Here is a 27,554-nt window from a genome sequence, read left to right as displayed (position 1 = left end):
TCAGTGTGAGTGACCGTACGATCTCTGAACATGCGCTGAAGTTGTTGGGTTTCCAAGGCAACGGACCCGACTGGATCTCCGGAACTCGCCACTGATTGGTTGGCGGAGATTGCGCGAGTTTGCAACGGTCGCGCGCGCGCGGACCTCGTTCTCTAGAGCTACAGAAAACTTGAGCGAGACGCTGCTTCAGACGCGTAGCAGAAACACCGCGACTCAGGTCTACAGAGTTTCTCAAACACCCGGACCGCCCTCCGTCCCCCGGTGAGTATACATTCTACCAGATATGGCCGTTAAAGAGGACTGGCTGAAGATATTTGATAATAATTTTGTAGTGTTGCTGTTCGTTTTAGACTCGTTCCCCAATAAAATATGAATCCAAGAATGTTCATGTCTAACATTCACGTCTGTACAGTGAACCCAATAACCTACAGTGTTAGCTTGGGCATAGATGGGTAGATAATTTTTTTTTATTGACATCCATGGTATTTTATTTGTTATTATTTGGGTTATCCTCCTATGCAAAATCAAATGTTGAAATGTTGCTTATATATATATATATATATTAGAATTACAAAAACATGCTAGAAATAATCAGGGACATTGGATCAATAAGAAAATCACATTTGTGTTATTTTTTTAAAACTATTATAACATACACAGATTTGTCTGTGCCAGGACCTGATATTTTTGGACATAAATTTCCCTGAAATGTATTTTATTCAAGCATTAATACAGAAAGTAAGATACTTTCCCCCAAAAAGTTTTTCAGAAGTGAAATGTATGTTTCAGAATGTCCAAAAGTATTACCCTCTGAAAGAATTGGGCTCACAACCTTTGTATTGTAACATATACTTATTATATACATGTGTATATGTTACTTCAAGGGTTCATTACAAGCTTAAGGTTGCTACCTACTGGTTTCATTGTTCAGAAATTAAAGGGGATTTCCACTGATTGTGGAATTTAAAAAAAAAAACCATTTCTTGTGGAGCTGTATGCCGGGTGTTGAGCTGGATTTATTTATTTTAACTGAGTTGTTTTCCGTGTTTGTGCTCATCGTAATTTGGTGTGGACTCTCTTAGCTGCTGTCCAACAAAGCTAACCTGGATTCACTCACCTGGTCCAGAATGCATATGAACAGCTTGCTGAATCGATGGAGTGAGTAACAGTTTTCTTACCTCGTTTTGTCACAATATTTCTGGGTAAAAAACCACAGCTGTTTTTTTTAGATGTGTCTGTATTATACTTATAATTTCTAATTTATCCGAACATGAGGTATAATTATTTTTACTTTCCAGTTTGTCTCCAGTAAACCACTTTGTGTTGTCACGGTGATATGTCTATAGTTTTGTGGACAATGCAGATAATTAGTGAATTCATCCAATTTTAGGAGCCCAGCATCAGCTGAAGGGGTATAAAGGCCCCAGAATAAGGCTGTGGTGCGGTTTAACTGTGTTCTTTGGAGTGATGAAGCACCACCCCAAACATTTAGGATGAGTTGGTGTGGTGTTTGTGATCCAAAACTATTCGTCTAATATCAGTGCTTGATGTAACTAATGCTTTTGTGGTTGAAAGCCATTGAATCCACACAGTAATGTTTCAGTGTATTATATGGTTTTCTAAGAAGAGTTGAAACTGTTACAACAACAAACTGCCTATCGATACCTTGAATTTCAGAGCAGTTGTCCACAAACATTTGGTCATATAATGTATGTGTTATCTAATGGCTTAAGTTAAAATTAGGGTTTGCAAGTCAGGCTGAGTGTCATATGGACTGCACTGGAGCAGAGGGTTGCATATAATCTGCCCAGCAGCAGGAGAATGACATACTGTTAATGTTATGAAAGAGTGAAGAGAGGTTTGCCTTTGTGTTTGAAGGTAGTTCTGTTTCAGTGCAGTATGTAGGCTACTTCATGATTATAAAGTGAAAATATAGAGCACTGTAAATGGATATTTATTAGTTGTGAAGTTGTTATAAAGATGGTCATTAAAGATGTGGATTTTATGTCTTGCTGTTCATGTATTAAATGCAGTGTGAGTGATCTCAGAATGTAGAGAAGTATTTTCTAAGAAAATAATGCTCTCCTGTATACCTGGAAAACAGGATTGCAATATCTCTGCTTCATTACTAAGTTCCTATTACTCCAGTTCCCAGAGTTAGCAGTTGATTTGGGATGTGACTCGTATCCCCCTCATGTCAGGAACACAGGGCAAACACACGGAGGCCAGAGCAGAACATTGTGTGTTGGAAACACTGACCATAAATCACTTATATATATCTGAATATGTTACAGTGACAAGTGGCACCAGCTAGTGCTGTCACTTCACCATTATTTTACTCATAAAGTGCTGTAATCATGCAGTTGACCCAATAATCATGTTTCAACTATTGAGAATAAATAATTTAAATTGATACATTTTAAAATGTATCACGGCTAATCAGATTGAACAATTGATGTGGCTCAGTAGCAGTGACTATTTTAAACCATCCTAAGGTTATTGTTCAGTAACTGCCTGGAAACAATGCAAACTATTTATACTTATGTTCTTAGGATTGAAGACAGGAATCCTGCTTAAAGCAGGGTAACTGTGAAGCTGACCAGCAAATGAAAACCTGTAGAAGTGGCACTGTGCGAAATGCTGTTTGAAAGCTTCTGAGTTGCTGCAGTGCTTAAAGTGGTCCTGTCAAACGCAGTGGTCTTTAAGTGCTCTCTGTGCATTGATAGAGCTGTTAGATAATGATGACTCATTCGTAAGACTTCAGAGATTTTCTTTTTTCATGTGGTGGATCACTACCTTTAAAATATGCACAACTGTTGGAGGCCTTCATCTGATGTATTTTGGCAAAACCGATACCATGCTCTGTGTATGTGTATGATCTGGCAAAACCCCTGAATAAATATAAATGTCACCATCAAGTCAAGACCTTCCAATAACAAAGTGAATGAATGGTATTTATTTATTTATTTATTTTTTATTTTTTTTATTTTTTAAATATCTACAAAATTTACCTTTCTCAAAGGCAGTCTACATAAGCGTGAAAATGCATAAGTCAGTCATGTGTTTGAATATGTCAAAATAGGCAACCATTCTCCACAGGGAACAAATCAATTTGGCATTTTTTTCAGCAGATTTTAATACATGATTGGTATTTATTTAACTGTCTGGAAAACAAGACGGACGGTGAGTAAGTGACTGGGTGAATGAAGAATTTACAAACCACAAGGTGCCTCAGGCATCATAACTTTGCACAGGACATATGTTGGTGTATTTTTTTCCCCTCAGTATTTTAATTTGGTAATTAAAATGTAAAATTGTTTTTTCTGTAGAGCAGGCTCAGCAGGTAGTGTTGCAGTCACACAGCTTCAGGGACCTAGAGGTTGTAGGTTTGAGTCCCGCTCCGGGTGACTGTCTGTGAGGAGTTGGTGTGTTCTCCCTGTGTCTGCGTGGGTTTCCTCCAGGTGACTGTCTGTGAGGAGTGTGGTGTGTTCTCCCTGTGTCCGCGTGGGTTTCCTCCGGGTGCTCTGGGTCCACTCACGGTCCAAAAACACACGTTGTTAGGTGAATGTATGAGTGTGTGTCACCATCTAAAGGACTGTCGCCCCCTCGTGGGTGTGTTCCCGCCTTGCACTTAGCAATTCTGGGTAGGCTCCGGACCCACCACGACCCTGAATTGGATAAGTGGTTACGCATAAGTGGTTATAATTATTTTTTTACCAGGGGTGCACAAAATCTCCAGAGAATTGTACAAGATATTCAATGCCACCCTAAAAGTTTACCTTTTATGCAGCATCGGAGACAGGCTGGTTGTCACAACACCTTGAACTGATGATGATGATGATGATGATGATAATCAAAAGTGAACTGATGGGTATCACAGTTTTGGCTGGACATGGAGTCATGGTTGTGACCTGTTGGTGGATATGTTTATTCCAGCAACTGTTTACTGTCCACATTGTTGATGAGGCTGAATAAAATTGCAGAGGTCATCTTTGTCAGCTCAGTGCATAAAACACAAAACAAAAGGGAACAAGGGCTTTAATTCATTAGGAGCTTAGAACTGGCAGTGAGTGAGCTTCAGCATGGCACACCGGTGACACGCAAACTCTAATGAACCCTGCCCACGGCTAAGCTCTGTCTGAATGACATAATCAAGATACTGCTCTCCCTTGTGGAGATATTTCACATGCTGTTGTTATGGGAGATCAACCATATAGAACAGGGTTATCTAGGACATGGACATTGACATCACCCAATGTACTGAATGGAATCTGAAATAAACCCGGAAGAATGTGAACACGCTCAGTGTTGGGTGTCACTGCGTTTCCTTGCTCATCTTCCGATTTTCCAACCACTGTAAGTGATACCTCTAGTTAAAGTAATGGCTAAAAAAAGTATTATTTATTTACAGCATTGTGCATATGTACTGTGGGAGACCAACATTCTTTTATTTAATTTTTGTATGGCCATTACATACAAAGGATTAACTTTTAGAATATCTCTGTATTTCAGTGGAGATATATAAGAAAATCTAATTGTATAAGGTGGAGGAAGATGAAAGAAAAGTAACTGAATACTTTTCCAAAATTGGAGAACAACAAATCATTAAAAAATATAGTAAACTAGGACTCCTGACAATGTCCATCTTTCCACTGAGAGGAACAGTGTTGTTATTCATTACAATTATTCGGCAGCTGGAACAAATAAAGCAGGATATTATTATTGAAGTCACTTAAATTTAATTTTCACCATGGTACGTTCTAAACCTTTATGCCTAAATATTAATTCAAAATTAGAGTGGTTCTTAGCCACTTTTTAAAATGATATAAATAGGAAAACTTTTATTATGAAAACAAAAATGCATTGAAACCAGATTGAAAGTATTAATGTCTGTAAAAAATTTTTAGCAAAACACATCTCTCAGTATGATATGATTAACTGCATCAGAGTCAAGAAAACATATATGGAACATTATTCAATTAGCAAATCTACAGGTAATGTTTAGCTAAATAAAGAAGCTGAAACTAGCGTTCTTGATTAAAATATGATGGATCATATATGCCCAGTTTAGAGTGGTATACATGAACCCGCTTTGCCTTTCTTGTTGTGGTTTCATAACTCTGTAGCTTTCCCTTTCTTTTTAAAAGCACTTTTCAGTGAGAAGAGATTCCACTGAGAGTCTGAGTGGGAGCAGGAGCTTTCTGATGAATGTGTGGTAGATTACGTCAGAGTTTCTGGTGCATGGAATTTAACAGTATAGTGTCGTCCAGGTTTGATGGCCGTATTTTCTCTGTATTCACCTGTGTGTGTGTGTGTGTGTGTGTGTGTGTGTGTGTGTGTGTGTGTGTGTGTGTGTGTGTGTGAGAAAACGTGTGGCCTTTCTCTGGGCACTCTGAGGCTGACCTCAGTGACTTCTGCGTGTCAGGTTTTTCCGCTGTTTGGAGGAGGTTAGTTACTCACCTCCTGCTTTGTGCTCTCTTTTTTTTTTTTTTTTGGGAAACTGACATATGTAATGATTTGCTTAAGATTTTAGTGGGCTGTAAGGCAAACACTGTTGGTGCCTTTAGTAAAGTGCAATATTGATATGAAAAAAAAGAAAATTCAGTTTAAATATTTGTTACACTAAACTACTTAAATAATTTAGCCACTGTCAAATAAAACCATATAAAAAATTACTTATATCACAGGATAATACTGATAATAAGATAATATCAAAGGTCAACGCATTAGAGCTTTGCATAGGACCCAGCTCACTCTCTTTCTACTGAAACAGCAACACTGCAAAATCTTCCCACTTTGACAGCGTTATGCTGAAAAAGCCCACAGCACCTCCTGAAGTCTCAACAGTGAGGTCTAGTGTCTTATCCATTACGTTCTACCCTAAAATAACACATACCATGTGATGTTGTGTTTTCTTATTGTGGGATAGTAGAGTGTTGGAATTGATTGAACATAGTAGCCTGCTTTTATTTTAATAAATAATTGTTTGCCACTTAAATATGATCCAATACAGTGCTATATTTGGCAAATTATTGTGATTCTGAATTTGGTCATCTGAGTATTGATACAGACAGTTCATGCGTCGCTATCCTCTGTCCACTGAAAACGTGCAAATCCACACAGCTGAAAAAAGCACAGGAACGTGACCCAATGGACTTGAGCTTCTACAGTGACAGGAAGCAACCTAATAGAGCTTTAAAACAGAGTGGCTTAAGAGACACACGCATGAGGCTATTTCATTACACTGAAGTATTCATCACAAACCTAGGGTACACTGACACGTTTTTAATCCTGGTTTTATTAGGCAGCACACGTGTGGTGCATTTAGTGGAATAGTGGACTGCATTTGGAGCGTTTAGTGGACTGCGATAATGAGTAAAATAATATTAATAATTATTAAAACAATGATATAGACTTGGTATAAATTTGCAGAAAGATTATTAAAAACGTAAATTAAAGCAATATATAACAAAGACAATCTAACAGCATTTGAACTGACGGTGTCAAACATGGAACAGCACAGTTGATAACAACAGTCATTCATGCAACAGACAGAGGTTCGGTTCCCTGCCTGGGCAAGCACACTACACTACACCAGTAAGTGTCCTTAGGCAAGTCTCCTAAATTTACATTTGCCTAAATCTGTAACTTGATAAATTAGTCCCTCTGGATGAAAGTGTCTGGTAAATGTGCTGCTCTTAAATGTGCTGGCCTGTGGTGACATGCATAACATATTTTGTTCTCAGTTTTCGCTGAACTTTAGATTTAAAATGTATAAAATCTCTTCAGGGAAGTGATTACATGGAAAGGTAAATAAAATCCATGGTTTCAAATGGTACGGTTTTATATATTATATATTTATATATGGGCGGCACGGTGGCGCAGCAGGTAGTGTCGCAGTCACACAGCTCCAGGGGCCTGGAGGTTGTGGCTTCGATCCCCGCTCCGGGTGACTGTCTGTGAGGAGTTGGTGTGTTCTCCCTGTGTCTGTGTTGGTTTCCTCTGGGTGCTCTGGTTTCCTCCCACAGTCCAAAAACACACGTTGGTAGGTGGATTGGCGACTCAAAAAAAAAGTGTCCGTAGGTATGAGTGAATGTTTTTGTATGTCTGTGTTGCCCTGTGAAGGACTGGCGCCCCCTCCAGGGTGTATTCACGCCTTGCGCGCAATGATTCCAGGTAGGCTCTGGACCCACCGCAACCCTGAACTGGATAAGCGCTTACAGATAATGGATGAATGAATTAAGATTTATATATATATATATATATATTTTTTTTTTTTTCCTGGTTTATGTATGTTTGGCTGTGAAACATGCTTTGTTTAAAACCTGTTCCTTCTGTTCTGTGAGAGGATAAAGGAGTGTTATGACATGATGATTCTCTGTGTCTGTGTCCTTAACCCTCTGCCAAAATCCTGCAAAACCTTCAAACAGACTTAAGCGTGAGTGATGTTTTCCTCTCTCCCTGTCTCTCGCTGTATCTCCCTGTCAAAAACTGTGACCCAAGCTGTCTCTTTCTATTCCTTCCCTCTGTCTCACACTCTCACATCTAAGCTCCTTATAAAAATTGTACACACTGTGGCCTAAAGGCTGAGTGAAACTCTAACCTGAGAGACCACATTCGCTGTCTCCTGCAGTGTGTGAGGAAGAAGACGCAAACACAGGTTTCAGGTGTCTGTATCAGAATGTTCTGAAAGCAACGATAATGACTCCGCCTCTAACAACATGAGAGTCAAAGGAGAGTGTTATAGTTTGCGCTTGTCTTTGTGCTCGGAAAGGAAGAGGTGTAAAAGAATCCGCAGAGGTTAATATGCACTGGAGAAAATCAGTTGGAGATTTTTTAAGCATTGCCACAAGCTGCATGCCATCAGCACTATCGGTTTCTTATCTGACAGCTGGTTGAGACATCTATGAGATTTAAGCACGCAGTTTAACGTAAGGCCTTGCTAGGTGTTAGATTGTAGTCAGTTGTAGTTTATTCAGTTCTTGAAGGAAATAGCTACAATACTCTGTAGTTATCAATGTAGACGTTTTACACAAAGCTTCCAAATGTATTTATGTACAAATGTACTAAAACATTCTCCAAAAAACAGACAGGGTTGCGTGCAATCATCTGAAGCATATGTAGTTGCTGAAGTTTGTTTTGGGTTTGCACAGGTCTTACAAGGCTAATGTAGCTAACAAGTATCCAAAGCTTATAATGTCCTGCTAGAAATGTATCAGCATCATTATAAATTGAATGGATAAGAGTAATGGAGAACCAGAACTAGTCCAAAATTGAAATACAGGAAAATGTGCTCCGCATCACAAATATATGAGCACAGAAACCATAAAAATGTTACCAGTGTTAGCCCAGTGTTTCTCAGAATGCATTCTGGATAATCTGATTCATTTTAGGAAACTTTTTAATCAGGATTTGTGCAAAAACATTACTAAATCATCAAATACTTCCCTAAAACTGGACCAAATTTCTAAGCAATTTGAATTAGATATTTTTTTCTATACCTGAATAAGTGGAGAAAGTTTCATTTTTGATTTTAACTCTGGATAATCCATGAAACATAGAGCCTTATCAGACATAACTATGTACTTCATGGATAATAAGCTTAATGTGTTCATCTTAGGAATTTCAGAAGAAAATAAGATTTAAAAAATAACTTCTTGCTAGAATTAGGCCCATGCCATGATCAAGAGAGCTGAACACATACAGTTATGATAACTCCCTCTGCAAATCTCACTTACTCTAACGGCGCTTTACAATTAGCACTCCATCTCTACATATGTGCATTAAGTTATTTAACCCAGCGTCTGGGCTAGGCTCAGGCTTTCCTTGCGAACAGTCTATTATTTTCTAGAACTCTCCGGCTTCAGTTGCATCACTCAGTTTTATAATCTGTGTCAGTGTGTTTTGGTTAGCAGGGGATTTTGTGATTAATCAAGATTATTTATTTGTATATTCTAAATTTGGAGTTGCCCTGGCCTGCACTAGAGGTGAGCTGGGTGTCAGCCTGTTGTGCCTATTATAAATTATTTTATTTGCACAAATAATGAGATTAATGATTCTTCTCTTGTTCCTTATTAAATTGTCTTATTGCTCTGTGTATGAACAGTGGGTATGTGTGTGTGTGTTTGAGAGAGAGAGAGGGAAGTTTGTATGACTTGTAGCAGAATAGTAGTCTAATATATTAGTGTGAACACAGTGGTTTGTAATAAAGGGCAGCCGATAAAGAGGGGGGTGTGAGGGGGTCATTTTGGAGGGGGCTCATCAGCCAGCCCGAGGGAGCTGGCTGAACCGTGACTAAACCAGTTAAAGGGCACTGAGGCCATGAGCTCAGCTGTGACGTAGTCTGTAATGGCACAGTGATGTAATCTGGAGCAGACATAATAATAATCCATGATTCAATAAAATGTCTCTGACACATCACATAGGGCTTGTGTTTGTGCAGTAAGCTGCAGAAGAGCACAGAGTGAAACAGAAGCAAGGGGATGGACATGGCACTTTCTAAAAACAGTGGTGAATCGTGTTGGTTCTAGACGATTCTTAAACGCAAAATTAAGCTAGCACCAATCAACATGTGCAAAATGTCTGTTGTTGATGTTGTTGATTTTTAATTGTACATGAAGTTTAAACTGTGCTAAATGAACACATAAAACATCAGCATATTTTCAGGATGTTCTGTTAGCTAAATGTGCAGTGAATTTAACACTTGATATAAGATTGCTCTTTAATAAACTGGCGTATTAAGAGTGTAACTGAAATGATGCCTATTTACCGAAACATATATTAAAAACTATTCAAATACAGAGATAGAATAATAGAAGTGCCTATGCACCTTATTGCCATTAGTAAAGTCTTAGAAATATTTCCAGACATTTATATGTTGCACTACCTGTTTTGACACCAGCCATTTTATTTTATTTATTTTTTTTTTGTCTATTGTTTGAATAACAGATTTGAAATGTGTATATAAAATTTAAACTGGATAAATTAAAACTTTTCTTATATTCATTTCTCCTAACTATGGATAATATAGTAGTGTAGTATAGTGTAGTGGTTGCTATTATTAAAGTTGTGATTTAAAAACAATGGGCTTTTCCAACCCTTGAAAAATTTTGTGTGTATATCAAGTTAAGAAGCACCAGCACTCTCTTCTAACTTGTATTAAGACCAGGCTGGTGCCTTAAGGGTGATCTCACCCCCTTGCTCATGAGCTCATCTCACACAGTCCAGAGAACTGCCTGAGGAAGAAGATGTTATGTCACACTGAGAGAAATGCTCTGGCCTCTGAAAAGGAGGATCATCTTTAAACACTGCACGCACAGGAATCCCCCAGAGAAAACAAACACACACACACACACACACACACACTCACACTCACAATACTATAATAGTGTCCTCATTCCAGATCAATCAGACAGGCTTGTCCCAGTTGTCCCTTTGCTCTATACAATAGCATTAAGCTCTGTTTTACAGGTTCTCCACCTGAAATCAGCTGTGATTAGTCTCCAAGGATATGAGCATGACCTCAATCTTTAACTGAGCCTGTAGGTGTTATTAAGTTTATGCAGCTTGTGAGAAACTTTCAAATGGATTTTTAGCATTTCAATTTATATGAAAATAACAAATTTCTGTGAGGCTGGGTTTTCTTGTTTTTTTTTTGTTTTTTTTTTTTGTTCTTGTCATGAGGTCCTTGGGGCACTCTACATTTAAACCATTTTTGGCAGTGAACAACACACACACACACACAAATTGGCAGCTGGTGTTACACTTTAAACTCACATAAAAAACAGAAACTAAGTCTTAGCTGTTGAAGTGGAGTGACAGATGTCTTGATTTGAAATTTTAAAATGTTTAAATATCATTTAAAATGAATGAATTAGGTGAGAGATTGTAGTTAGATATAAATAAAATGTAGTGTAACTTGAACATACAGTACAAAATTAGCAGCTTCTAGGGTAAATAAAAGGGTGCTATAATAGGCCAAGCCTTCCACTAACCCCTGTGGTCTTTGGTAAGAGTGCAGGAGGATAAAGAGGTTGCGTCTGTATGAAGATATTTCTTTGGACAGACCTTGAAAAACATGTATTACCCAGTTCCTTATTTAACCAAAACAAAAGAGACATCAGAATTGATCTCAGGTAAATGGAAATCTCTGTCTCACTGCTGCTTCCAGAGAGCGGAGTCATTGAGGTGTAAAAGGATGGAGGAGCAGTGCTACAGACTGGCATTTTATGCCCACACAGAGTTCAGCCAATTATTCACTACACTCACTGCACTTCCTCTGAGTTTGTGCAAAATACAACTCTCAGGTAGAGATTTTGTGCTATATTTTACAAGTTCCAATCAGTTAGACAGACCTCTTGAAGCATACTACCTTATTTTAAGGGAATGTATTATAAAAAGAAATCAGTTATTCAGTGCATTACATCCCTGTAATGCCTACTAACCCAAAAACGGTGAAATAACACAACCCAGACACAACCCAGAACTAAAAAGACACAGAATCAAGCAAAACCAGCTAAAATGAACCCTGTTCAGACATGCCAGGTAACCCAGAACGTTTCCAGACATTACACAGAGGAGCTGTATGTGTGAACACAGATGTCTGCATCATTTGTACTGGACATTACTTGAATTTATCCTGTCAGCGTCCCTAGTGCAAAGTAGGGGTAATATAAGTATGAGCTCAAGTGAACCAAAGTACAATACTGGTAAATGTGACATTTTGACGGTGTAGCAGAACTACTGCAGGAGAGCCTGACGTTTGCTCTCGGACAACAAACTGACTTTAATTTATGTAAAGTATTTACATAAACATTTGATCTTAAACTGTGCTGAGTGTGAAAGTGGTTATTTGAGGTGTCATGCTGAGGTTTTCAGCTGGGTTAATTCGGACTCTCAGTCAAATATATTCATGTCAGAGTAAAATTGATTATCAAATTGTCAAATTATCAAAAATGTCTTCAGACCATTCATAAATCAATCATTCAACATCAGTACCTGAGCTGACTAATGTTCTTGTGGATAAATGCCTACAAAGATCCTCATAGAAATAGTACAAAATTGCATTTAAAGAAATTCCAGAAGAACCAATGTTGTAACTGCAGCAAAGAAGAACAAACTATTCATTAATACCCACAAAATATTGTGTGAGAGTGTTAACCGTGCATTGTAGCATATAAAAGCAAACCCAGAGTTTAGTAATAAATCAAGCCGCGGGTTGAGAGAATCAGTTCACCCATGTTAGTATGCCTTTAATGTTTAAGTGTTGAAGAAATGAAAACATTTGGAAATGATGCACAACTGTTACGGCAGCAGTAAGCTCTGTAAATATCACATTATAATATAAACCACTAGATCACAACCCTTCCATAGCAAAGGAATTATAGAAACACACACACAGCCCTGATTGTATCTTTTTATACTTAGGTCACATTAAGTTTTGGGAGAAATGTTTTTGTTTATGCCAGTGCTCTAGTCACATGGTGTTTAAATGGCAGGCTGAAGTCTGATGTTTCCTGTACACTGCAGATGAGATGTCCAGGATGTGTGAAGTGGATGTGTCACCTGAGCCAGTCAGCCCCACACTCCTCAGTGAGTCAGTGGACACTTACTGCCCGACTGACCGCTGGCACCGGCTCCGCACCAGCGTTCGCAAACTGGAATTCTGGGATGACTTTACTGCAGAGCTCATAGGAAGCGGCTTCTTCTCCAAAGTCTACAAGGTAAAAACACACATTACACATAAAGAGAACTGGTCAAAAGTTTGGGTGCATCCAAACATCATCTTGATTGTATTATTTTCCAACTTGTTGAAATATAGTGAAGACAAAACACATACTCTGACACTAAATTAAAACACATTTAACAAAAATTAATGTCTTTGTTTAAATATTTTAAAAAGATACCATATGAATTTGGATTTTACACAATTTATTTTGTATAATGCATAGCTTAGTTGCACTAATTTATAAGATCCCAGACTAAAGAGATAAGAAACTCTGAAAAAATGTTCATTAAGTGAAAGCTCATTGGCTTATAAAAAATTCTAATTTGATATTAGATTTTTTAAACTTCTGTTCAAATTAATATTTAAAGATTCAATTGTTGAAGGAATGTAAAATTCTGTCCCATCCTTAGGACAACAAAAACATAAAAATATCCAACATCAAATTCAGTCTTGATCTTAGAAACACAAATTTAATCAAACTTTAAAATCTGTGTATTGTAACACCACTGCCTCTTTAAAAAACCTTTGCCCTTAATGTGTGTTTCTCAGGTGGAATTCCCTCAGTGTAATCACTTCTTAAATCTAAAGCAAATCAGCAGCAGGTAGAAATTGAAATGCTTGAGTTAGTGTTTTCGTTCCACCAGTTTAAATGTTCTAGAATAAAGGTTAGTGTTTTCATGCCTTATTCTCAGGAGTGTTTCACAGGCCTTTATCCTCCAGATGAAGGCTTTGAACTGTGGTTTGCAAAGACTCTGAGCGTCACGGCTTTGTTAATCCTAAAAACAGAGCTTTAGAAGGACATGACGTGCTGCAGGCTCCTCAACATGCCATGTCCTGCAGACATTTGTTTACTGAACAAAGACTTATGAAATGAACTCATCCGTGTGTAACACCCTCAGCCGTGGTAGCCATTCTGAAACCTGGGCAAATAACACACAAACAAAGCCGTAGGTGATCATTTTCCTTGTAATGTCGTACTTGAGTATGGCGAAAATGACCAGAACCTCATACCTTCTTCATCACCACAAGATGTAGTGTTAATGAAAATCTTTACAGCTCCTGGTGGTGCTGTGTATTTCATGAGGTGTAAGGTAAGGAGTCACATCAGGTCAGAAATGTGGCCACCATGAGCTTCCTCCTATTGTTTACACTCCAGTGGTGAGATGGAATGTAGATAAGAAGGAAAATGGCAACAGTCACTGAGCAGAATTCAAAAGACTACACTGCATGCATTTACTGTGACCGTTCTCACACCAGGAGCCAAGAAGTGACGACAATCGGCAACATTTTTCTGCAGGACATTTCATCTCCTATAGGCCTTGCCCTCTGAGGAAACAAACTACTAATGTCAGTTGGTATAGGGTGTAGAGCTGTGATCATTTTGTTATTGTTTTAATATGTTTACTTCTGTGGCCACAAAACAGTATGACACTGCAGACAACATTTAAAGCTAAAGGAATCCCTCTGGGTCAGTGTAGCCTTCAGGTCAGAGCATACTGACCCAGTGCTATCAGCTCTTTTAGAATGTATTTAAACTGATCCGATAAATCAAACAAATCAATGGGAATGGGGAAATTTCTACATTAGTGCTGACAGTGGCAAGCATGAATGGATAGAATATTTTATAATAGTGTGTATGACAAAGAGAAAACTCTAGAACTTCTTAGATGTGTATTCAATAACATTCAGGAAGGGGGAGTACCTACTGTATCAATGCAGACCAGTCTAAATTTTGGAGGACATTGTAGAACCAAATACTTGGAAGAAGACTTTCTCGTACTGCATGGATGGTGGCAAACATTCTACATCCTTTTGAATGTGGAGGGACATTCTTAAAGATTGTGTTTGGATCATAGTTTCCATTAACAATGTGAATGCAGAAAAACATTGCAGAGCTGATTGTATGGGAGAACTCTCTATTACATTCTGAGAACATTCTAGAACCTCATCAAGGTGGGCGAGCACTCTTGAACTGTAGGAATGGAGAAGAACAGTCTTGAAGAGTGTGGTTTCATATGGGTTTAAAAAGAGAATGTTCATTTGCGTACCTTTTTAAAAGTACATTTACACTGTGTGTACCTTCAGTAAACAACAGTACCATTTATTTGACAGAATGTGATGGCTACTCTTTAACTCCCTGTGGTGTTGCATCAGTGGTGGAAAAGAAGGAAGCAGTGTTGGGTTGGCCTCATGTCTTGGAGGAAGCACATGCTCACCCACACCCTCCTAGTAGCCCTGTATGTGACTTGGGGAGACGCACTGGTGGCTGGAATTTGCAATGAATAATAGATGAGTCAATAATAATTCTGAAAAACTTGGGGATAACAAAGCATTAATAATATAGGCCAACCAATCACAACAGAGATTATTGACATGCATCATGTTTGATACATCACCCACACAAATGTCTTATGTGGAAATTTGAAAATGAATATCCACCCAGAAATGAAGTTGAGCTTCACTGAGTTATCGATGGTGCTGCTGATGTGTAACAGGTGATGCACAACACCACTAAGAAGGTGATGGTGGTGAAGATTTATAAGAATGATGTGGACCAGGACAGCATCGTGAGAGAAATCAGCCTCCTGCAGAAACTCTCCCACCCAAACATTGTGAGGTGAGCCACCTCCACACTCACACTTCATCATACTCCCCCCGCTGCCATCACACTCTACACCTCCTCAGTACACACATGAAACAGACTCAGTCAGACTGCCTCATTTCATCAAGGCCATAGTGTTTGTTTGGTTCAGCTTGTAGTACATGTCGTGATCTTTGCCTTTTGATGTAACTCCAAAAATAACATATCAATGTTTTTAAGTAGGAATTATGTGTACAAGAGGGGAGGTACTTCAGCTGTGGGCAGCCATGCCCTAATGGTTAGAGGAACGGGCTTGGAACCAGAAGGTTGTTGGTTCAATCCCCAGGACTGGAGGGAACATCCATGGCTGAAGTGCCCTTGAGCAAAGCACTGAACCCGCAGCTGCCGCCAGGAATGGTTGCCCCCCACATTGGTTGTGTGTCCATAGCCCCTAGTGTATTAGTGTGTGTGTGTGTTCACTGCCATAGATGGGTTAAATGTGTAAGACACAGGTCATTGTACTTTGTACAATGACAAATCATGGCACGTTATTATACATTGCACATTATAATTACTATAATCTCAATTTATTTCATTTTTTTCATTTTGTGCAAAGAAAAATATCCACTATATTTTTACCAAAATGTTATCGTTTCTCAGCATTAAAATCAGAAGAGTAGACTCAAAGCTGATAGAGAATCTAAAGAGTCAACAGTCAAACTTAGAAGGAGCCAGATGTTCCACATTTGTTTCACGGAAATCTTGGATTATCTTGGTGTCATAGGGGACCAGTTGGAGAAACACTGTCATAATTCACTGTGTAATTATGTAATTAAATTTAAATTACAAAGTACAATTAAAAGAATACATTCTCAGGGTTAATTAAGGGCTGTGATCTTTACTGAAAATGCTAAAAACAAAGGTCTTGCCAATATAAAGGTCAGCAAATGTTTTTGATGCCTGTGCTTGCATATGTTTGCCTTATTCTGCTTGGAATGCAACTAGATCTAATGCTAAGTTCAGTAAAATCAGTACAGTAGTAAAGATTCTCTGAAAATGTGCCTTATGTATATGTTTCCACACAAACTGCATTTCTGTGAATAATAAAATCTCTGTAATCTTTGTGCCGAAGGTATCTTGGGATTTGTGTGAAAGAGGATAAGCTGTACCCTATTCTTGAGGTGAGGAATTTATTTTAACAGTTAAAGTCTTTACTCAGTTTACAAACATTATATATCTCTGTGTAAAATTAATTTAGCTGCATGATATTGTATATTGCAAAACATTGCTGCTCTGCACATGTTAACTAGATAAATGCAACTATAATGCTGTGGTTTCCAAAGTGGGGGGTGTAGCAAGGCAAAGGGAAAGTTTAGGAACCACTGCTCTAATCACTCTGGATAGGAGCATCGGCCAGTTTTCACAAATTGAAATGCAATGTATTTCATAGACACAAACCAAAGCCTTGGAAGTGGGTAACCGATAACTATATAGATGCCTGTGTCACAAAGGAACCCTTTGGCACTGGGAGAAATGTGGCTGACATCTCATAGCTGAAAACATGTGTAAAAACACTCCTACAGTTATTTTTTAATCAGTAAATTAAATAAAACATTGCTAAAATGAATCACTGCTGGTTTCCCTATGAGGAGAACATGGACTCTCTAAGTAAAGAAAAAGGTGATTATTCAGTGTTTTATTACTTGAGAATGATAATAACATTTGCAGCAATTAGACATTTATCTAGAGCAACTTATAAAAGTGCTTTGCCAGTACAAATAAGGTCTACTATAATAAATGTATATAAAATAAAAAAATACAATGATCAATGGTTGAAACACATACATAATACATATAAGTCTATATAATGTTATGCTGATGCCTGGGAAAGAGAAACAATGCAGGACAATTTAAGATGTTTCAATATGGTAATTACAGTTGCTGCATTACTGTTATTGCATAATATTTTATTATCTTAATTTATTTTCTATTATTGCACAGATTATTACTAAAGAAAGTATATCATTGTACATTTTAACTGCTGTGCACATGAAAATAGCTTTTGAATATAAGCTTGTTATTTAAATACTGCATTAGAGTTTTCAGTCTGTTTGATGCTTCATTAATTTAATCTAAGCCCATCCCTTTAAATCATTGGTCAGGTCAGTACAGTGGTATTTACTTCATAAAATATTTTGACTTAAGGGATTATGTCAAATAAGGGGGTATAAATACTCAACTATGTCTTTTCACACACATATTATTCATTGCTTGTCCATATGTCATTAAGACCCAGTGTAGACTTCAAATGAAGGGTGTGCACAGCAGTTGTTTAAGGTTGTTGCATTTTGGAGAGGCTCCCAACCCTGGTTTGACTTGCTGAGTATCGTGATTTTTAGTTTTGCATATTTATTTTTTGACATGCACTGGTGGCCTTACATAGCCACTCTTTTCAGCACTTGTGCTGAGTTCAGCTTGAGCGTTTATGTGTGTGTGTTTCATAATGTCCTGCTCCTCTCCCACACTTAGTATGTGAGCGGAGGCTGCCTGGAGGAGCTGCTGGCCAGGGATGACATCACACTGTGTTGGAGGGAGAAGGTAGAGCTGGCCTGTGACATCAGCAGAGGAATGGCTTACCTTCATTACAAGAACATCTACCACAGAGACCTCAATTCCAAGGTGAGCATATTGCTTCAATCTCAAGAGCTTGGAAGATGCACGATAGTCTTTGAGAAAGAATTACAGTGACACTGCTGGACACACAGCAAACAGTTTTCAGTGTGCTGTACTTTAATGCATACATAGTTTATTAAATAATTATGCAGTTAATTACATTTATATCTGATTTACAATTAAGAGCTTTTGACTGTTTAAAATTTTTTTTCTATGTCAAGCAATGAAGAAAATATGAAAACAATGTAAATGTGAAGGATATCTCTTTCTTTCTGCATATCAAGATTTCTCACAAAACATGTTGAAATATTTGTTTATCCCAAAGTTTCTGCACCAACTAGTTCACACCAGTTTCACCTGTCAATGACTTCCCTGATCACACACCCTTCACAGAGATATGCGAGGACACTACAAATGACATTACACCAGTGCACCACTATTTAATAATCAAATTCATTTGAAGTCTTCTCTTAGGGAATTTTAGAATGTGCAGTTTTGAGGAGCTTTCCTCTTGCTCCCATCAGCAATAACTCAAATAATTCAAATACATTTCCTTTCTTCAGTTATCATGGTAACAGTGACACTGAGGGGTTAATCACATCAATGATGCTTCAGAAGCGAGATTTTATTACCTTATATGATGTTTTTTTTTTATTTCCATTTTGTTCTTTCCTCCAGCTGGGCCTTGTTTGTGCCAAGTAGGTTTAAGCATTCCTGTGAACATAGCACAGATTCCTCTGAGTGACAGGCAGTGAAAGAGGGTTTATGGAAATGTTACCATTAGTTATGAGGTTCTGGGCAATTTTTTAAATCTGATTTAAAGAGGTTCTCATGCATGATAGAATAACTCATATTTTACAGCATTACAATATATAAATAATGTATTTAACATAATTTAAATTTCTAAGAATCCTGTATCCTTAAGGCTTTATCTGGCATTCGTAACATTCTGAATAAATAAATACATACATATATACATACATATAACGTGATCATATGACCGTATGAATGTGTTATATTTTATGTGACTTGATATTTTAAAGTCATGTAGTTTTGCTTAAAAAATGGTTATGCATGCAGCAACTATGCTGTGGCTTATACAGGCATTTTAATATAATACATTATAAATGCCTGAAATATGACATTATATTTTTATAGTGTTCTTCAGTGTTCATACCAAGATGATCTGAGTATTTGCATCCAGCAGCGAATAAGAAGTGATTTGGAGATGTTGCAGTCACATTTCAAATGCTGAACACTGCGCACTGAGTGTCTAGACAGTTTTAACTGTCCCAGTTGCCAGGCTGCAGCACAGAATCTGCAGAAGCTTCTATTTGTGTAGAGGAGAGATGGGGAGGTCAGCCATTATTATGCTAATGTACCCCTCCTGTACACAACATTTAACCTGCCATAAACTTAAAAAACACACACGCACTTTTGTCTTTTTCTTCTATAGACCCCATACAAACCATAGCAAGCATTTACTTGTTAAGATAGACTCCAAATCATTTATGGGCTTACATATGATGTTCATATTTCATATGACTATATTATTCAGAAACACTTTTTATAAAATTCTGATAATGTTTTCTCACTATTTGCTGCTCTTCAGTCTGTTTGTGTGCTCGAAACAGATCTAATGTGTTTATGAAGCCCCAGTGTCTGTAAATGGTTTTTAAAAAAGGGTCTTGGTCAGGTATTCTAGGATGCCTCTCTGTTTCTGCTCATGGCAAAGAAACCTGCAAACTTTGAAAAGCATGAACTGACACGTGGATATTGCCCTATTCCAGCCCCATGGGTGGGTAACATTGACTTATTTTTGCTGTAGATGGAACTGGCTTTAAAAGGAAAGTAAACACAGACCGTAAGTGTTACAAAACTAAACATGTTTCTGTGGTAATTCAAACAGTGAATAAAAACTTCACAGTGAATAGAAACTTAAATTCAACTTCAGCTGGGTACAAACAACAGTAGATTTTTCCCTTCAAATATACTATTCCACTTTAAAATAAGAGGAGCTTCTGAATGTAAACATTAAGAGAAAACTGATTCCCCTTAATCATAGATGTCACACATAGGGCAAGGAAAACAAGGATGTTTGGATTTATTAAACACAGGGATTACAAGAACAGGGTGAAGAGATACATTCACAATGAGTGACAAGACAAGACTAAGCACATAGAGCGCATGTAGAGGAACATAAAGATTTGCACCTGTGAGCCAGTCATGTGAACGTCTGATAACTCAGAGGTGCAGGGCAAGACTCAGGGAGAACATGTGACTAGGGCAAAAATGAACAGTGGTGTCAGTGGTTCCAAAATTTTCTGCCATGCACCACCCACCACCCCACCCCATAATAGAAGGCACATTGGAAGGTTATATATACCAGGTGGTTAAGTAGTATATACAACTTCTCTGCGTTCGGGTGCTTCGCTAAAGGTCCACGCACTGTACACCACATGTCTCCAAAAAGTGATTTATCATTAAATAACAACTAAACTGTTTTGAATGATAACAAATCTGATCATAATATTTGACTTTTATTTACAGAAAACATGAAAAAAAATATTCAAATGCATATTTGCCATTTTCTCCAGGGGAAGAGGTAAAATGTCATGATATACGTCACATCTCTTAAACTCGTTTAGCATTTAGAATCCAGAGTATACCAGTGGTAAATACGAATTTGTCTGCCGTTCGGGTGCAATTTAAAAGTCGGACAAACAGTATTTCCCAGTTCCCGACATCACTCGAATGCAGCATTAGTTTTTTGGCTAAACGAGGAACCTGAAAAAGGAAAAAAGACAGGAGATAGAAGGTAATTGTATGATTTTCCTTGAGGGAGCTTCATATTCGAAATAGATTAGATATTTTTGACTTGACTTGACTTAATATTGTTGTCAGAACTAACGATAATATATTCTTAATATATTCAATATATTTAATGCAAGGTTTCTCATCATAGCATTCTCTGGTTGTCCTCAGGCTAATAGTAAAGAGGAGCCAGTGATTGGTACACATTGGACATTTTTTGATAAACACCTGTGAATAAGTAATTAACCTTTTCAGTCCAATTTTTGAAGAACTCTGATGTATTATTTTAACCATAATTGGTCTTTTTGAATGTTGTGCTTTTAAGAACTAACGGGTTTATTTAATATTGTATTATGTCCGCTAAGTGAAGCGAGATTTTCCCTGTAATCAAAATGACATCTTAAAATATATATTTCTTTCACCTAAGAAAATATTCTTATGATTATCATTTTATATTAGTCTTGCTGTGCTAAATTACCTACGGCCATAGCTTGCAACTTTAATGCAAGCCCTTGTTTAAACTCAAATTTTTACTCTCAGTACAACGTTTTACATGTAACACACACACACACACACACACACACACACACACACACACACACAAACACATAATTTGCATAGAAAATGGCATTCAATCATTTATTCACTTACCCTGTTTTCCATTTCCAATTTCCCATTTCCACAAACACCCTCATATGCTCTTCAGCCCACTCAGCTAAACCTGCTCTCCACAGCACTCACACACACCCACACACTGCAGGCCTGTCATCTCTGAGCTCTCCCAGCAGAGTGAGAGAATCAGAGCAGTGCTGGAGAGAAAAAACACTCTGTACTCTATAAAAGATACCGTGTGGTATTTACACCATATTTATCCTTTCTGAGATTAAATAATAATGCAGCATGAAAATTACACTTTGAAAACAATTTATAAAAATTCTAAAATTTATTTTTATTTTTATTTTATATCTTATATATGCATTATCATGTTTTAGGGTACACCAGAAATCTGAATAATTCTCTAGCTGCCAGATATTTATCTATTTTCAACCAGATTATTCTTAATAAGTGCATCTTTGTACTTATTTGCTTAGTTCTCATTGTTGTGAAGTCACACTGGAGTAGAGTCAGATTTCCTTGTGCTGATGGCAGGTCACTGTCAGTGGCTACTGTATATTTAAAATGCGGAAGATGTATTAAGTTTCTCTCTCTGACGTGTGTGGACAGAAACACTCACACACCCCACTGAGACCACTCTCACGTTCCCCAGCCTTTAGGTCATCCATCAAATCAGGAGAACCCTTATACTCTTTCTTTCTCTCTCTCTCTCCCTCTCCCTCTCTCTCTCTCTCTCTCTCCCTCTCCCTCTCTCTCTCTCTCTCTCTCTCTCTCTCTGTGTGGTTGAAACATAGCTGGGTGGAGTCTAGTGGTGTTCCCTCTAATCACAGAGACACACACAGATCATGAAGAGCAGGAGGGATGTGGACTAGTATAATGAAAGACTCGCTGCTTCCTCTCTCCCCCAACACACCCCCTCTATCTTATGGACTTGTTTACATCTTTCATAGAGGCCTGAGGAGGATAAGGCAAGGAATTGTAAGCTGCTAAAAATTTGTGCAGCACAGTGACATCACATTAAATGCTGTGCCATTATATTTTTCGTTTAACCTCATATATATATTTTAGGAAATAGATTTTATTGTGTCACAAATCATTGTCAAATATATAATTTGATTCTTATATAGCCTTGCGCCCAGTGATTCCGAGTAGGCTCCAGAACCCAAACTGGAGCCTACTCGGAATGGACAAGCAGAACTGGACAAGCAGTTACAGATGATGAATGAATGAATTATCCTTATATAGCCATATTATAGCTACATTATTAAATTATATAGTAACAAAATAAACAACATTTTTCCCCAGTTCACATTTGTACTGTTTTATGTTACTGGGCAAGGTAAAAATAAGAATTACAGCTCGTGTGTACTATTTCAGGCTCAACTGGTACAACATTCTGCTGGCAAATGGAGGCATCAACTCATAAACAGCTGCTTGATGTTTCTATGAAAAAAGCAAGATGAGCTTGAAAATCTTCTCCAAACATTTAAATTATGTAAATTACACTTCATTATTTCGCTAAGTATTCTTATATCGTAGCTACATAAACAAGCTTGACAGGAGGGAAACAATCTCAAGGAGGGATAAATAATTCAGTCATACTTAAAATTAAAATGGCGGATGTCAAACAGTGATATATTAGGCAGCAAGTGAACAGTCATTTCTTGAATTAGATGTTATCGACAGAGTAAAATGGGCAAGTTTTAGATCTGTGCGACTTTTATGAGGGCTGAATTGTGATGGTCATAATGTTTTAGTCACAGCATATACGACATGACAGAGATTGAGGGATTTTCTTGATATGCACTGCATACTTCAGTTCTTGTCTAAATTCCATGGAATCCTCACAAAAATATTCCAACATGTAGTGTGTGAAGTCTTCTAGGACAAGCAGAATCTTTTACCACAGCAAAGGGAGATAATCTCTGCTGATTATAGGAAATGTTATATGTGTGAATCATCACTGCCCCCTTGTGGTAATCTGGCAGTGGCACAATTAACTTGAATGAAAAGAAAAATCCAATTGGTTAGATCATGATCTGTTTTTCTTTGTCTTCTACATCTGCCCATTTCATCATGTTGTTGGTGTAATAAAAAAGGAGAAGATCTGAAACTCCTTGCTTTAGCTACTTTTGTGCTGCTGCCTCTGGTGTGTATTTTACTGTGTGAAATCTGATCTTGTTTTTGCAGAACTGTCTGATCCGGGTGACCACTCGAGGCAGAGAGGCAGTGGTAACAGACTTTGGTCTGGCCAGAGAGGTGGGGGAACTGCCTGCAAACAATCCAGCCCGAAAGATGTCTCTGGTGGGCTCTGCATTCTGGATGGCCCCTGAAATGCTGAGAGGGGAACCGTATGATCGCAAGGTACTTTACATGAAATGCAAAAATAAATAAATAAATAAATAATTAATTTACTTAGCAAGGCAAGGCACATCTTTCTTACACAATGACAATTTACAGAGCAATACATAAAATTGCAGTAGAAGAATAAAAATGTAAAAGATAGTAAAAACAATTAAAAGTTATTATAATATAATTAAAACAAATTATATAATAAAATATAAATAAAATAAATCAAATAAAAATGTTTAAATGCTATTCAAGTAGAATTAAAAAGACAACTCTAAATCTAAAATAAATCTGTGTAATAAAAGTCATTTTTGGAGCAGCAGGGTGACACTAAAAGTCACTGCTCCAGTGTCTTAAGGTGAGGTCCATGAGGATTTTTGTGTGTTCTCCCCATGACACAAGGAGAAGACACTTGTTAAAAATTCAGCATGAAGAGTCAAGAGACTGGAGTTCACCATTGACTGGAGTATATTTACACATGCACAGGATCATGTATGAGTACAACTAGGTGATTGTAGTCTATTACAGGATGATCTGAAATTTGGAGACTGGAGGTTGAGAGGTTTCCTCACGTGCATGCAGAAATGCACAGGCTCAGCTTGGTCATCAGTATGTCACCAGTTCAGTCTATAGCCAGTTCATTCTATACCCAATACAGTCTAACGCCCAGTAGGTGTTTAGGAGGGCCTTATATACATTGGAGTAGTGGGGGAAGGGAATAGGAAGAAGAGGAGGAGTTTGAGGAGGGATAAAGGTGATGAAGAAAGAGGGAGATAGAGATGGAGGGGGAAGGTAGAAGAAGTAGAAGAGTTTAAGGGTAAAAAACACTCACACTAAAGTCCTCACAGACAGTGACCCAAGGTGGGGTTTGAACCCATAATCCCAGAAGCCCAGAACTGCATGACAGGGGCCTGAAGTGCCATTCTGTACCCTGCATTGATTATATGTAGTGTATTTAAAAAGAACTTACACTTAATTTAAGTGTTGTATTAAATTATATTTTTGTTTATTAAAGCTACAAAGATCACAGCTGCCCAGAAATGTTTTCCTTGGATACATGTACATACAAAAAAAAGCTTTATGAGGGGTACCACCCCGGTGACTTCTACTGTTACCTCCTGTTGTATTATTAACATTCTTTAGTGGTGATATAAATTTAAAGCCTTCAGGCATTGTATTCATCACCTTGTGTATTATAGTAATGACATTTCTGACACTTTATTTCATGAGAGAATTGACTGGGACCTCAGGAATGCTCAGTCTACTGTTTGCAGGAAGTAGGTCAGTGTTAACAGCGTTTTCCAACAGTGTCTGTGTGTCCCTGTAATTTCAGGTGGACGTATTCTCTTTTGGAATCATGCTGTGTGAGATACTGGCAAGAATTCCTGCTGATCCTGAGGTGCTGCCCAGAACACGGGTAAAGACACCTTCCAGTTATACACACACACACACACGTATTTTAACAATAAATGATACATTTTAATGTATGTATTTATAAGGTGCTAAATGAGTAAAGAAAATAGTGAGTGGATAGATCACAAAGAGTGTGTGACTAGCCCCTCACAGGCATAATCTGGATTAACAATTATCTTAGTGGTATTTCCATTCATCAGCAGTAATATATCAACTTATGAATTCATTTTCATTATCACTGTAAATGGTGAAGCAACTTTCACAATGTCGTATTAGCTGAAATGACATAGTAATACAGATGTAGAGACTGTGAAATCACTGATATGCATTTCATGTATTGCATGTCTGCTTTAGTTGAGACAGGATAGTTTTAGAGCTTCAAATTTGTTACATTTACATTTAAGGCATTTAGCAGACACTCATCTCCAAAGTGACTTACATTAAGCAGTATATAGATGAATGTAGGATTAGGAGTCTTGCCCAAGGACTCTGCATCCCCAATTGTATCGTGTTGAGGGCAATGTTCTTACATTAATGTTATTACCCATTATACTACACTTACCATAAACTATACAGTTAAGTGCAGAAAGTGTCTGTTTTTGTGTGCGTTGAGTAATGTGAAGGTCCTGCTACCTCTCTTTCAGGACTATGGGCTGAATGTTGAGGCGTTCAGTGAGCTGGTGCAGGGCTGTCCACAGCAGGTGCTCCAGCTTTCTGCCAACTGCTGCCTGGTAAGTAGGAGACGCAGCAGGGTGGCCTTAATATTAATAACTAGCTACTGTGTGGAAATCTGGGTCTCACACATTTGCAGTACATATAATTCACTGCTCTGCTGTTACGAACATTTTTTAAACAGTCATGTCTGGAATAACTGCTATTGTTTGGCTGTACATTTTATTTTTATCACATGATTACTCACAATATGCTAAACTTGCAGAGTTGCAAAAACTGGTTTTCTTTATTATAGTAGTGACACGGTGTGACACTGATTTTGCCATTTTTTTCAATGAAATATGGGCGAGAATTAATAAATATTGAATAACACCATGCATTTTTATCACTTTTGAAAACTTTGATTCTCTTTCTGTGGCCTCTGGAGAGATAGAGCATTGCACATCCAATTATATTCCCTCTGCTTCACATTCAGATGGACCCATATCGACGGCCGTCTTTCTCAGAGGTGCTGGACATGCTGGAGGACATAGCAGAGAGCCTGGAGCCACCAGATACTCTCCTGACCACAGGGTGAGGGCAGAGTATTTGTGCTTTTTGCCCTCACCCTGAGCCCGAAGGACTTTATGGATCTGGTCGCACCTGTGTGCACCTGCGGTGGTGGACCATAACAGGCAACTTATGGTCAGAAGAACAACCGCTTTAAATTTCCTCCTGTGGAGGACATGACCAGTGGAAGTCCTTTCAGAGCTATGAATGCCATGCCTTCTGTGAGCGTGTGGCCCAGGCCCTGGTACAGCTGTTACCTTCTTTTCCTTTAGGAGATCCTTTTTTTGCAGGGCCCCAATATAGTGGCAATGGGCTTAATTCAAAGACCAAATTCAGATAGGACCAACCCCTGCTTCCTAAAGTCTGTGGAAGATGGGCTAATGTAGGCTTACACTAGGTTAATCCTAGTGTCGTTTAACATCAACTGGAATTCAATTTAACCACTGCAGAATTTGCACAGCAATTTGGAGCAAATTACCTTGAAACATTTTTTCACTACAGTGTTTTGAATGCAACATGTGAGAGAATTGTACAGAAGAGAGATGCGTTGGATGTGTGTGTGTGTGTGTGAAATATTTTTCTACTTTTATACACTCCATTTAATTCCTCCTAGAAAGCTTACACAGAGACGATTGCTGTAATGCACTTTTTCTGAATTACCCTCCAGTTCACAGGTATAACAGTGTAGTTTTCCATGAAGACAGCTGTGGTACATGCTTTGGAGGAGGTTATACATGAGATTTACATGTATCTTCATCAGGATCCTTCTGTAGGATGTTCCTTCTGTGATGATTAAATGATCAGTGATGACACCAGTTTGACTAACAAAGGTAACAGCCTTCTGTAACCCTTTCTCCACACTCGGAGGAAGCAGTTAGTCTAGTGCTGTAAAGAATATTCTCTTAGGATTCACATACGTTTAAAATATTTGAATATTCCTTTACATTTGTGACATTTGTTTATTTTGTTACGGAACATAGATTTGTATTTGACTGTCTCAGAATGTCTTAGGTTTGGCATTTCTAAACTAGAATATATTTTGTTTACTGTATCAAATCTGTTTATATCCCTGACCTTTATATGGTGTTTGGTCAAAAAATGTCTTGATTGACTGTAGTTTGTTAGACTGAGAAATAAAGATCTTTAACTAAAATGCTTTTG

The 27,554-nt window shown here is 37.9% G+C and overlaps 1 protein-coding gene across 2 annotated transcripts; it reads left to right on the top strand.

Annotated features, from left to right (window-relative positions):
• Positions 1–24: 24 nt before the first annotated feature.
• On the top strand, positions 25–27,527 carry zgc:113162 (uncharacterized protein LOC553743 homolog). Of its 2 annotated transcripts, XM_066646268.1 has the most exons (10): positions 25–261; positions 1,083–1,158; positions 12,529–12,722; positions 15,223–15,344; positions 16,441–16,489; positions 17,838–17,987; positions 23,601–23,774; positions 25,093–25,176; positions 25,817–25,903; positions 26,320–27,527. In XM_066646268.1, the coding sequence occupies exons 2-10, from the start codon at positions 1,128–1,130 to the stop codon at positions 26,419–26,421; spliced, it is 993 nt and encodes a 330-aa protein (XP_066502365.1). In that variant the 5' UTR covers positions 25–261; positions 1,083–1,127; the 3' UTR covers positions 26,422–27,527. The 2 variants fall into 2 exon arrangements, with proteins under 2 accessions (XP_066502365.1, XP_066502366.1); XM_066646269.1 differs by lacking the exon at positions 1,083–1,158 and having other exon boundaries at positions 26–261.
• Positions 27,528–27,554: the final 27 nt, after the last annotated feature.

This window comes from Hoplias malabaricus, chromosome 15, assembly GCF_029633855.1.
Source record: "Hoplias malabaricus isolate fHopMal1 chromosome 15, fHopMal1.hap1, whole genome shotgun sequence".
Taxonomy (NCBI): domain Eukaryota; kingdom Metazoa; phylum Chordata; class Actinopteri; order Characiformes; family Erythrinidae; genus Hoplias; species Hoplias malabaricus.
This window is presented reverse-complemented; position numbering and strand designations above follow the sequence as displayed.

Bases quoted from the DNA above. Each gene is read 5' to 3' on its own strand.
- zgc:113162 (XM_066646268.1), top strand. From the start codon at position 1,128: ATGCATATGAACAGCTTGCTGAATCGATGGA. The intron at 1,159-12,528 runs GTGAGTAACAGT...TGTACACTGCAG, and splicing joins CAGCTTGCTGAATCGATGGA to ATGAGATGTCCAGGATGTGT. The intron at 17,988-23,600 runs GTGAGCATATTG...TTGTTTTTGCAG, and splicing joins ACAGAGACCTCAATTCCAAG to AACTGTCTGATCCGGGTGAC.